We start from the raw sequence: 13,294 nt of genomic DNA, 5'->3' as shown, positions 1-13,294 counted from the left end.
CCAGGCTCCATGTTCCCAAGACATGAGGTGAGCCATAGCTCTGAGGTATGGGTCACACCATTTTCCAAGCTACTGCAGTGTGAGGGGACAATGTCTCAGGAGGAGCTTCCACCAACAGGCGCCACAGGGGTCTGCTGGTGCTTACATACAACTGTTGGCAAAAATAATTGTCCAGTTGTCTCTGCAAATGCCCTGACAGACACACCTACAATAGTTGTTCCTTTCTAACTGCCTGAGTGTTTCTTAATCAAACCAAGTGGACCCTCAAAACACGCTCCGCGCACACGTGTGTGTGTGTGCACATGTTTATGTCTATGTATATTGGTAGTCATTATTATCATGCAGTTGAAAAGTGAAACCAGGGGCTGGAGAGATGACTCAGAAGTTAAGAGCACTGCCTGCTCTTCTAAAGGTCTTGATTTCAATTCCCAGCAACCACATGATGGCTCACAACCATCTACAATAAAATCTGATGCCCTTTCTGGCCTGCAGGTGTTACATGCAGGCAGAATACTGTGTACATAATAAGTAAATCTTAAAATAAATAAGTAAATAAATAAAAACGAAGCCAAATAGAACAAAATCCTAAAAGTGAAAGGATAAGGAAGGAGACATAAATATGAATTACTTCTCCAGTAGAGTTGCCTACTCCCTGAAGGAGTGAGAGGGGAAGTGATTTGATTTTAAGGACTGATGAGGCTCTAGATTGGGAAACCTGGTAAGAGTCATTTTTGGAAGTTTTATGTACTGCCTCATGCCCACTGACCCCAAAGTGCAACCCTACATCGTACAAGTGACCTCCTTGTGGGGTTGTTGTTGGTGTCGTTTTTTTCTCCCTCTATACAGTACCAATTTGGACAATAAAATTATAGCCACTCTACAGTTAAGTGTTCTTTTCTCTCTAATCATGAACATTTAAATCCATTCTCTAATCTGCATATAGAGGTCAAGGGAGAGGTGGTAAGAGAGACTAGGGAGGGGTGTGTGTGTGTGTGTGTATGTGTGTGTGTGTGTGTGTGTGTGTGTGTGTGTGTGTGTGTGTGTGTGTGTGCGTGCGCACGCATGCTGAAGGATATGGAAGGTTTGAAGATATTGCTCAAAACTCTGGCTTGGGACCTGATGATTAATTAGAACAGAGAGATTTGCCAACTGAAGATCACTTGACAGTTTCTGATAATAGTCGCTCTAGAAACAACTTCGGATTTGTTTCCAGGGAATAAACATAGCTCTCTAACTTATAGGGAAAAAATGATGGGGGGGGGAGAGAGAGAGAGAGAGAGAGAGAGAGAGAGAGAGAGAGAGAGAGAGGAGAACAAGAGAGAGAGAATACATAAAAGGGAGTAGAAATAAACAAGCAATGTAATCATGGTAGGGGGCAGGGATGGGAGGACGTAGTAAAGTAAAATTTTGGTTCATCCTCAAGCCGCAGGAAATGGCAGTATTCTGACCTACAAGCATGAAGTGAGGATGTGGAGTGTAGAGTCTGTTTCCCTACTCCATTGAAGGTAAAATATCCTGCCTTTCTAGGTAAGAATCTACCTGTCATCTTGAATCTCATCGAATTTTACTAGTGACATGCAATACTTTTCAAGATTTTATTGCTAACTTAGGCATTGACATTGCATGAGAAGGAAAGAATCGTCAGAAATTAATTGACATGGTAGACTGAAGGGGGGCACAGAAATTCAGACTGCTTGGGTTCTAGTTAGCCTCATCGAGAGCCACGATAAACCTGAGCAAATCATTCTTTTTCTCTACATCTTGTTAAGTAGTTTCAGACTTGGATAATATAGTAACTTTCTATATAAGAAGTCCATTTAAAACTATAAGATACCATTTTCTTACTCATTATGTGCAAACAGAGTTCAAAGCTAGGGCCTCGAACATGCTAGAGAAATACTCTACTGCTGAACTGCATGATGTAAATGTTGCTATTTCCTTAGATGAGGAGCTGAGATGAGAGCTGTTCCCAAGCCTTTCTGGGTCTTTCTGAATCTTGCTGGCTGGTTCAACTCAGTTGTTCTAGCCCAAACACCTCTCCAAGCTGACTGATTCAAACTGGCTTCTTTTGGCCTCTGACTAAATTGCTCTGCCTGGCCTCAAACAAATTCTGGCCATATCTTCTAGTCTTCTGGCCCGTTCTGTCTTCACCAAGTCTACCTCGTTCTCCTTGCAACCAGTCTCTATGAAACCGACCCAGATAAAACTCTCAGTAAAAAATTCTATCTCTCCCTGCACCTCTGCTCATAAGTAGCCTCTCTTTCCTGTCCTGTTCTCGTGAAGGTTGGGCATATCCTATCTCCCACTCATTCTGTCAGATCCTTCTCCGATTCATCACTTTGTCTGCCCCTCAATTAGACATCACTTTCAAACATGGCTGCTTCCTTCTATAAAGTAACCTTACCTCCATTGTTTAGTATTAAAGATGTCTACTAAGAGTATGTCTATATTCCAGCCAGATCATACTGTAATCCAGAGTGTGTCGAGGTTCCAGACAGAACACATAGACCTAGAAAGTCTTTGGATGCGATCCCTTGCCAGAGCAGCCATGTTGCTGGATTAAAATTCGTCTACATTTCAAGCCCTCTTTTTATTTTTCGTTTTGAAGTAGCATCTCATTATCAAGATTGACCTTGACCTTGACTCCATAGACCAAGCATACTTTGACTACTGACATTCTTGCCTTATCTTCTATAGCAGCTGGAATTACATGTCTGTAGTCCAGGAAGACCCCATCCTGGTTTATGTGCATGTGTAGAGTCATGTTCCTGTGAATGTGTGTGTGTATGTACACATACATACGTCTTTCCTCATGTGGAGACCAGGTGTCAGTATCCAGTGTCTTTCTCAGTTGTTCATGCCTTGTTTCCTAAAACAGAATCTCTCACTGAACCCAGAGCTCATTAGTTCTGCAAGCCTGTCTGACCTGCAAGCGCCAGGCATCCTCCTGTCTCTGCTTCCTTGGCTTTGAGACGACAAGTTCAGGCCATTATCCCTAGTGTTTATAACTTGGGTCCTGTGGATCTGAACTCAAGTCCTCATGCGTGCACCATAAGAATTTTACTGACTAAACTACCTCCTGCAGCCCTAATTGTTCTTTATTTCATAAACAACAGATGCTCTCTGACGGTTCTAGTTGTCTTCATGATGCCTCCGCACTTGTGGGCTTAAAACAATTACAGTGCAGATGTTAGTGGTTCACTCTCAAGACCCTTGTAAAACTACAGCCAACTCCCTCCAATGCTTTTGAGTTTGTCACCATTTCTGATAATTATCTTCTCTGTCATTTATACATGAAACATCTACTGTATAATTCCGAACAGTGAAATCCTGGTGGGCTGGTGCTTGGATTAGAAGATGAGTCACTAGTCTAGCAGGACAGCTGTCTTAGGTCACCTTGAACACGCTGTATCCCAGTCCACTCCCAGGCTTTCTTTGCTTGCTAGTGATGGATGAGAATGCAGAACTTGTTTCTCTTTGCTCAGGGCTTAGACCAGGGTTTGAATTCACTGTATTGCTTTAAGTGGGTTTCAGAACAGTTTTAGTGGGTGCATCAAATTGATGGCATGTTCCTATCCCTTCTGAGAGATTTGCCATTAATTAACTCCACAACGAGGCTAGGGAACTGCTGAGGAAAGGTGATTCCTAAGTAACACAACAGAGCAGGACTCTGCCGGTGCCAGGGGAGTAAATTGCTGCCATTTGGGAGCTACAGTCATTCAGGCTACCTTGCCACACGTTGTAATAAAAGGAGCAATTTATCAAATAGTATCTTAATGGCTGAGAGAGGTTAATGCACGTTAGTGGAAGATTATACTCTTTCCCCAGTAAAATCAAGATGATTTCTTCACAAAGTCATTCATGTTGGAATATAATGCCAAAATGAAATACAGAAAAAAAGCAAAAAAAAAAAAAAAAGAAAGAAAGAAAGAAGAAAAAAAAAACTTCATGCACCTATTGTCCTTTTAAGATTTGCTTTTTTTCCCCCAGAAAGGATTTTCTCCCCAAACCAAGCCCTGCTTTCTTTTCTGACTCACACCCCCCTCAGTCTACAAGCACACCTCAATACAAATTGCCGTCATTTTAATCAAAGTGCATTTGAAGCCCAAGTGGGCTCACAATGGGAAGTGATTAGAGTGGTCCAGGGGAGTCTTTAATTAAAGATGCCATTGACAAGATAACAATAGTTTTGAATGCTGTTAATAGAGCAAAGGAGAAAGTACACCTTAACTCAATAAAGGGAAAGTCACTGGTTCATGGTTTTGATTGCACATTGTGAGCAGGCACCACATACCATAATTATTTTTATTTGTATGGCCATCTCTTTTATTGCCCATGCTGGAAGTAGAAATAACCTGTCCTATTAAGGTATTTAATATATATCATCTTCTCCACTTCGCATAGTTATAGTCTAATAAAAATGCCAGAAGAAGACAGCCGCCCTCAGTAAGGCTATCTCTGTGCTGCTAAGAAGATTCACACAGCCCTTGGAAGACATGAACCATTCACCTTCTAGCTCCCTGGGCAAAGCCTTTAAGCTAAACCCCCATACCCTCCCAGGTCTCCATGAGGCTATATGCAGACACAAAGTTACTTCTCTGGATAATGGAGCGGAGCTTCCAGTAGCTGCAGCATTGAAACCCTGAAAATGAGCAACACCTTGATTAGTTAAGCCATATCTGAGAATAATGCCGGCCAGGGAACAGGGGATTACAACATACAAATACGTTGGACAATAACAGACTGGCTCCCTGAAGATGCTCCATGCTGCTTCCTAGGACCTGGGCATGTTTTTCCCTTTTGCCAAAGGATTCTGCAGGTACGAGTAATGTTAAAGGCCTTGAGAAGCAAAGATACTGCAAAGGAGCCAGATGAGCACAATGAAGGGTCTTAGGAAGGCAGGAATGACAAAGTCAGGCAGGTCTGAGAGTGTCATGCTGCTGGCTAGCAGGTTGAAGGACGAAGGGACAGACCTTGCCTCAAGACATACCAGAACCCTGCAGCTGGAAACGGCCAAGAAATCCTTTCAGCTTAGTGGGATCTCTGCTATTCAGACCTGTAAGAAAAGCTTGTTTCCAGTCATTTGTGCTACAGCAATAATAGGACAGAAACTTAAACCTCTATGTGATCTCTTCCCGAATCCTAATATTCTGTCTTCCCAAGGCGTCCTCTGGTGTAACAACTCTCATGCCAGAATTTACTTACAACCCCAGCTTTTGGGATGAAGTGTTTAATTCTGATGTTCATCACTTGCCTTCTATGCATAAAACCCTGGCTTCTATCACTAGAGCTTCCTAAAATAAAATTTTAGGCTTGAAAACTGTTTCCCGCAACCCGCTCCTACCACTGCCCCCATGCTGAATGCCAACACAACTCCCCACACACACACACTCATACACACACAATCACACACACAAACACACACACACATACACACACACACACACACACACACACACACACACACACACACACACACCGGCACTAATAAGGTAGTAGATACCCTTCTAAATTCCTCCTCAAAGTTGCCATGTGACACTGGCTTTGTCTCATCCCTCTACCCAGAAACATCTCTGCATCTAAGCAGTGAAGCCACTGGGCCTGATTTTTCCCTAGGTCTTCCCTGACTAAAATGAAATAAGATTCACATTTCCTCCAGAGAAAGCTGTTTCCCCATTCAAAATGTAAATGAATAAACAACTTACTAGATATTAAAAACTGTCACAGCAGTATGATGCATAGACCCCGCTCCTTTCCCTCTCCCCTCACTCTTTCACAGCGAGGCATCATTTCACTTCTAAAAAGCCCAACACTGCATGAAAGATGAGGCTTAAACTGTGTCTAGGAGCTGGTGATTTGCACATGATTTGTGCTTCCTTTAGTATATTAATTGGTAAACACCCTACGAATGTGTGTGTAAACTAAAGCCGTTTAACATATGCAAACAGTTTAATCTCTCTCTCTCCGTGTGCCATTGCTCCGTTTCGGGGAGCTCAGATCCTTGCTCCATCTCCTTCTCCTCCCACCACATTCCCCTCTGTGCCATCTCCTTCCCGTGATCCTATTTCAGATAATACCATGTGGGTGACCCAAATCTTTAAACCCTTGAGTGGTAGGGGTGCACTCTAGTCTTTCGCGCAAATTGTACACGGAGGCTGTTTAATCCAGTGTTCTCAGTCTGTGCTTCCCAACTAATGGAATACAATGGCTTGATGAGCTGTGGCATTATTTCCCAGTCACTGCTAATCAACCTCCAAACCTGACATCCTTGCTTATGAATAGATGCTGCCTATAGACCGGAGATGTAAGGAAAAATCGGCTTCAATTGAATGTTCTGTTACAGGAGCAGCATCCAAGGCCTTAACACTGAACACTGAACTGGACCAGCATCCGAATTCCATTTTGAAAGCCTGCCCTGTATTTGTCAGAAGCCCAAGTCCCTCTTTTTTTTTTTAAAGTAATTTATCATTTTTTAATACACTTCATCCCAGACTCTTCTCCTTCCTCTTCTCTAACCCTCCCTATCTCCCCCAGATCCACTGCACCTCCATTTCCCTTCAGAAAAGAGCAGGCCTCCCATTAATATCAACCAAACTCAGCATGGCAGGCTGCAATGAGACTAGGCACAAATCCTTATATCAAAGCTGCATGAGGCAACCCAGTAGGAGGAAAAAGGTCCCATGAGCAGGCAAAAGAGGCAGCGACTGAGACAGCCCTATTCTCAATGTTAGGAGTCTAGAAAAAAATCTCCAAGCTAAATATATATAAAGACAACAAGAAACTACACAGCAACAAGCCAAACAAGCCAATTTTAAAATGGGGTACAGACTGCACAGAAAATTCCCATTAGAAGACTCCGAAATGGCCAAGTGCAGGGTTCTTTGAATATTTCCCTAAGGATGACACAATTTTCTAGTGTTAGTGCCAGGGACACCATGTAAGAGAAACAGGAGCTGCTGTCCCTCTTCCAGGGGCCACGGAACAGACTCTTTACTGGAGGTATCCAGAGATAGAGAATTAACTACACTCCCCGAAGAAATTCAGAGCCAGAATCCTGATTTAGAACCTCCTGAAGATTAAAAAGTGAGGAATCCTCTGGAATGAGTAAGCGATTTTGCCCTTCTCTCTCCTCTCCTTGGCTCCTCGCTGCCTACTATTTCTTTCCAGGTGTTTAACTTTTGCAACCTGCATAGGAGTTGTGAGAAAAAAAATATTTTTGTAGCACATGTGTTCATGATTTGAGATAGGCTAGTAAGAAAGGGTAACTCTGAAGATCCCAAGTCACCCCCCCCCCCCCCCCCGGATTCTAGACTGTTACACTCCCGTGGGTGCTATGTAATCTGTGGCCAAGGCAAGAGAACAACAGCAGCAAAAACAAAACAAGCAAACAAACAAACAAAAACACCACCACCAATAACAACAAAACTGAAACCTTTGTGGAGGGGGGCTTCCCTTACCGTAATTTTAGAACCCTAGGTCAGATGGATTAAACAGAAAGGAAAAAAATTGTAAAAGTAGTGAGAACAGTACATCTCCTCAGTTGAACGTTCTAGTAGGCTAGAGCAACCTAGCTTTCAGGGGTCTAGTTTTAGCACCGCAGCTGATATCTAGCTTTTATTTCTATTCCATTAAAATATAATTTAATTATGTATCAACCAAGGGCCTACCATAGTCAAACTATCATTATTCTCCTGTCTGGATGCTGCAATGATACTATGTATAAAGATGAGCAAGCCTACACTAATCTATGATCTAGGCCATAAGGAAGAAAGCGGGGATGGTGATGGCCAAGCACAGCAAGGCAGACAACAGCAATGAACTCCTCATCTCAGAAATTGAAACAGTTGGACCTGAAGAAAATTACCTTTTACAAGTTTAGTATCAGATCAGCAAGTGTTGAGCTAGCAAACACCATGTCTAGGCAGCTACCCCAGCCCTGCCAAGGTCAGCAGTGTTGGCAGTGGTGCACAGATAGGGGAGGGAAATTCTACGTACTCCACAGGGCCAACATTACTACCTGTGGTGCCTCTGTCTCCCTCTGGCTCATATTCCATGGGACACAAGTCTTAAAAAAAAAAGCTTCTCCCTGAGTCTACTACTCTTTCACCCATTCATTCTATTTCAACATTTTAAAATTTTGAGTACATTTTCTAACTTAATGAAAAGTTAGAGACTGGTAACAGAATTTCTACGTACTGTGATGAGGTTTGTGAAGGCTAACGTATATTGCCTATGCTGTGTTCTCCCCTGCTGTGTTTATACAAGTGAGTAAAATGTGCACGTGTACACATGAACCAAAGGTTTAAACCTTTGTCAACTATATGCCCCCTTATCCCAAATACATGGGCATATTTAATTCTGAAGTTGGAAGTTATCTTATGTGACAACACATTTATCAAAGGCAGACACTTAGCAATGATAAAATACTATTGCCTGCTGAACAAAGCATATATGTTTCACCTTTTATCAGAATAAGGCTCTTCATGGAAAATGAAAAACAAAGACGGTTCATTGTATTTGATCACCATGTATCTTCAGTCGACTTGGATCTGAAGTCATTCAGTCTTTAATTTTCTGACCATGACGACTAAGCCTGCAGAGTGGTTATGTTGTGCACTTTCTAGCAAACTGGGTTCCTCTCATGCTTCCCAATGATGAGATGTAAGTTGTGCTCCCTAGGAGGGGTCAGAAGGAGATGCTGAGTTCTCTGCACTGTGCTTCTATCCATTTCTTCCACTACTGGCAGCATCAAGGTTGGCAACTTGTGTCAAGTTGGATGGGGCAAATCACCCCTGTGAAGCCATAGTTGCCTTTTGTAACTAGCCTTGTGACAAGTACTTTGAAACTATGTTTCATAACTCCTCACACCTTTCCCTTGTGGGTTTATAGCTTTTGTTATTCTAGGTAATATCAGTAGCTACTGTATATTCTTTTATGAAGTCATTCATTCATTCATTCATTCATTCATTCATTTCCCTACCTCCTCTTCTCCCCATCCCCCGTCTCCCTCCCTGTCTCCCTTTCCCCCCTCCTTTTGATCTCAGAGAAGGGGAGACCTCCCATGGGTTTCAAGCCACCTTGGCATATCAAGTAGGCCTGGGCACATCTTCTTTTATTGAGGCTAAACAAGGCAACCTAGCTATGGGGAAAGGAATCCAACAGAGTCACAGATGGACCCTGCTCCAGTGGTCAGAGGTCCTACGTGAGGACCTCTGTACATCTGTTAGATAAATGGTGCTTGGGGGGAGGGCTAGATACATGCCATGGCTGCTGTCAGGTTGATGGTTCATTCTCTGTGAGCCCCTACGGGTCTAGGTTAGTTATTTTACAGGTTTTCTTGTGGTGTCTTGACCTCTCTGGCTCTTTGAATTCTTCCTCCCCCTCTTCTGCGCTGTGTCTAAAGTTTAACTCTGGGTCTCTGCATCAGTTTTTATCAGCTGCTAGGTGAAGCCACTCAGATATCAGTTATGCTAGCTTCCTGTGTGCAAGTGTAGCAGAATATTATTAATAGCATCAGTGGTAGGCACTCTCTCATGGCATGGAACTCAAGTTAGGCCACTAGTTAGTTGGCTGGGTCCAAGGTTTTGTATGTGTGTTAGTGACACCCTCCCTCCAATGAAAGTCCCACCTGGCTACAGGCTCCATAGCCACTGCTGCTGGGAGTCTCAATTAGGGTCACTATCATGGTGCCACCCCCATCCCAGAGATAACATGCTAGTGTATATTCTTATGTGTCTTTGTGTGTTATACTTTCTAGTTTCATTTAATTAGAGTCTGAAAATATTTCAGATTTAATCAATTGAAGCTCCTTCAAGAGCTGGCTTTCGTATTCTTTCCAACATTTTGAGTGTCTACCATCCATATGTTTGGGCACTAAGAATACAATAATGAACAGAACTTTGCTTTAAATCTCTAGCCTCATGGAGAGGACATCTGAGCTTAGAGGTGCCACAAGAACAAATGAGCAAATAGGATGGTCCATTAGAAGGCACTGAGCAAAAGAAAAGCAAAGGTCAGCTCTTGGTGTAGGTACGGAATGTTCCAATTACCAGAGCATGGGCAAGGAGTGCCTCATTAGTGGTTGTCATTTGCACAAAGACCTGAAAAGGAGAGGGAGTCCAATGGATGTCTGCAGGGCATGTCTTTCAGGCAGTGCCTAGCACTGCAGAGCAGCAAAAATAGCCCCAAATTCCTTGAGGACAGAGCGAACTGGCACGTGGCTGAGTTGAGAGCAGGCCAGAAGGCAAGGACAAAGCGGAACGACAGCTTTGTGGCCAGAGTTCCTTAAATGCAAATAGTGTGTATTTCACCAAGGCAATGAAATTTTTGTTAAATGCAGTGATTGACACTTAAGACAAGTTACTATATAAATTCGCTACTCAGGTATCAAAGTTCTTTTAGAGATAAGACCTAGATCTCAAACTATCTTTACATGCAAAAGACATAAATGATAGACACATATGCATGTCCCTATAAGTAAGTGTATGCAAATACTGATGGAAAACAATGCAAGATTTATGTAATAAAGGTCCAGGCAACAAGGCTTTTCAATCTGAGAAGCACACTAGGGGATGTGATGTGGTGAACTAGTTCATACTATGGCTCTGAAGTCATCGCCATTAATAGTTTCAGTTATTATTAGCTTGCAGCAATTTTAGAAGAAAAACCAGTGCCGCCTTTTCTTCTAGCAGCAACATGAATCCTGCTTTGTCATATATTATATAATGTGAGAAAATGCAAATGCCACCCATGCCTTTCTTATAAAGCTTCATCTTTGTCCACGCTCAATTAAAATCCTGTCCTTAAATGTCCCGAATCATTATCAGTGACTCAACTTAGATCATTTTCTCTATCCCATCTTTCCTTGGGATGTCACAAGAGCCAGCAATTTGGCCAGAAATCTCTTGATGGTGACAGAAACGAAAGATACAGTCTAGTCACAGGCCATAGGAGATGTGAGTCAGAGACTTACGGTGGTCCATCTGACATCCCTTTGACTGACATCTCTGTGACCTTATACAGCCATTGCATGCCTTCTTAGGTGTGTAAGGGGTTTTAATTAACATTTGTAAATCTCCCTGATTAGCAACAATAGAAACTGACAAAAAAAAAAAAAGGCCAAATTATTGTTACCGATAGAAAGAAAAATGGAGAGATTAAGTTTTATTCCATCACCAGAGAGACACCAATATCCATAGACACTCTTTTCAGAGAGGGAAGATTACATGTAAACTTTGATTTACTTACTTTACCTTCATGGTGGGGCCCAATGGCTGCTGAACGCATAGCCCTGGCACTGTACTCAGCATACTATGGCTGTGAGGGCTGGCTCTGGTTCCACTATGACTGAGAGGGGTCTTGCTACTCACAGTGAGTGTGTGGGTTCCTCTAATTAGCTGATTTCAGTTCATTTGGCATTAAACAATTCCCCAAATTCCCATATGTTTGAGCAATATGTTCCACGAGGGTGATGATTCTCTGAAAGCCTTTTAGAAGGGATTGCCATCGGTCACTCACTGGCATCCCTGCCTTTCTTGTCCGTAATGAGTTCAGGTAGCAATTATAAGGAAGGTGCTTAACCCTCTCTCAGGCCACCACTGAGTGCTGAGAGCACACACACGAGCTTCACTTGTTTTTCAGGCCTTAAATATATTTTTCTAGGCTTTCTAAGGAGTGTATAACTTTGTAATCTCCCTTGCTGCTCCAAAGATGTAAAAGTGTGGGGTGAGAATGGGGGGAGCCATGGATCTTAGTTTAACATAAATTTCACTTGTAGAGGAAAACTGTCCAATTTGGACATCTTGGAAGAATAATTTTTCTTGAAACCATGACTCTTCTTCACGAGGAGGTAGGGTGACCATGTGGTAATGCTCAGCCCTGTCATATCTGCACACACCTAACACGCTGGCAGCTGAATCAGGTGATGACATAAGGAACTGCTAGGACCCTGAAGGCAGGACATCTGCATCTCCTGCACACTAACAACATCTTGTTGGTGAAGCCAGTTGAAATCTAACCATACAATGTGCCTGGGCAGCTTAAGGCAAACTCCTGTTCTCCAGGTCACTCTAGAAAGCAACTGCGCTGTGCTTGTACCCCGTCCCCATCGGTAACTAATTCCTCATTCAGAGTCCCTCACCCTTTACTTGCTTCTCTGTCCTGTCCTTGCTCGTCTCCGAAGCCTGCAGTCGGATGGCTCTGAGGTTCTCCTGAGTCCTGAAGTCACCTGTGGGCCTCCGGATATGCTTGTCACAACTCCCTTTGCACTGACCATCCCTCACTGTGCAGATGTCAGTTCAGAGCACTGGAACATCCACTTGAAGAAGAGGACACAGCAGGGGAAGTGGGAGGTAAGATGTCGTGTGTGTTTTTGTTTGTCTTGTTTTGTTTTGTTTTTTGTTTTTGGATCCTATGGATGGGTTAGATTTAACCTTAACTATCCTTATTACAGTGGATGAGCTGTGAAGCTGTTGAGCATTTGCTAGTTTGCAAGCAGTTGTGGCATTCATTTTCGACAGCCCTCTAGGTGTTTGCTAGCCTTTTCAAGTTGTAATGGGAAACAGAAGTGAGATATAATCCAGAGTTGCTGTTTGTTCTGATAACTGAGTAGTGACAGCCCACAGAGATGCATACACTATGTGCCTTCTCGCTGAGTGTTCAGACCTCTATCTAAGCCATGTCCTTTTCTGAGCTGACATTACTGTTTGCCAATGGGGATGTAGCTCAAGGAAGACAGGCTACGTTTAGAAGTATTCAGGAACACGCTGTGCCAAATATATGTTTACAGCATTAGCAAATACACGGAGAATTACCACTACTGATTTCCTGTGGAAATAAGTCCGTGCAAGGAGATATATCTCAATCTGAGAGAGGTAAGAAAAGGGAATGAGAATGTATAATAGGAAGCTAACAACCAAAGAGACAGTCGCAGCCAAGAAAGATTGCCACTGAATTACTATTTCAAGTGACAGTGCTGATTTGCCTGTCTGATAGGGAATTCTTTATGTCCATCTGAAGTCAGTTTGTATGAAACCAGGTGAATTATCTTATTGGAACACAGCGACCTGCACCTGCTAGTCCTGGAATCTTGCCTCCTAAGAGGTGCTTCAGGCAAAATAAATAGCAGAAAAATCATGTTTTTCTAGGGGGAAAAGTACACAGTTGCTGCAATGGATCGCATTTGCCAGGCGCAGAGATATCTTGAGATCAGTCCATTTTCTTTGTTCTAGAATGCATTCTGCTGTGTATTGGGTCCTGGTGCTATGATGGGAGAACATTTAGGGCTATAAAGTTC

General features: G+C 42.9%; 1 protein-coding gene across 6 annotated transcripts in view; it reads left to right on the top strand.

Moving 5' to 3' along the window:
• The window catches only part of UNC5D (unc-5 netrin receptor D), a 547,621-nt gene that overhangs the window by 487,677 nt on the left and 46,650 nt on the right, over positions 1-13,294 (top strand). For all 6 annotated transcript variants that reach the window (XM_084760348.1, XM_084760349.1, XM_084760347.1 and 3 more), the window contains one exon: positions 12,182-12,350. In XM_084760348.1, the coding sequence (XP_084616474.1) occupies positions 12,182-12,350 (169 nt within the window). The remainder of the gene's footprint in view (positions 1-12,181; positions 12,351-13,294) is intronic.

The sequence above is a fragment of the Acomys minous genome (assembly GCF_964271855.1).
Source record: "Acomys minous genome assembly, chromosome: 15".
NCBI classification, from domain to species: domain Eukaryota; kingdom Metazoa; phylum Chordata; class Mammalia; order Rodentia; family Muridae; genus Acomys; species Acomys minous.
This window is presented reverse-complemented; position numbering and strand designations above follow the sequence as displayed.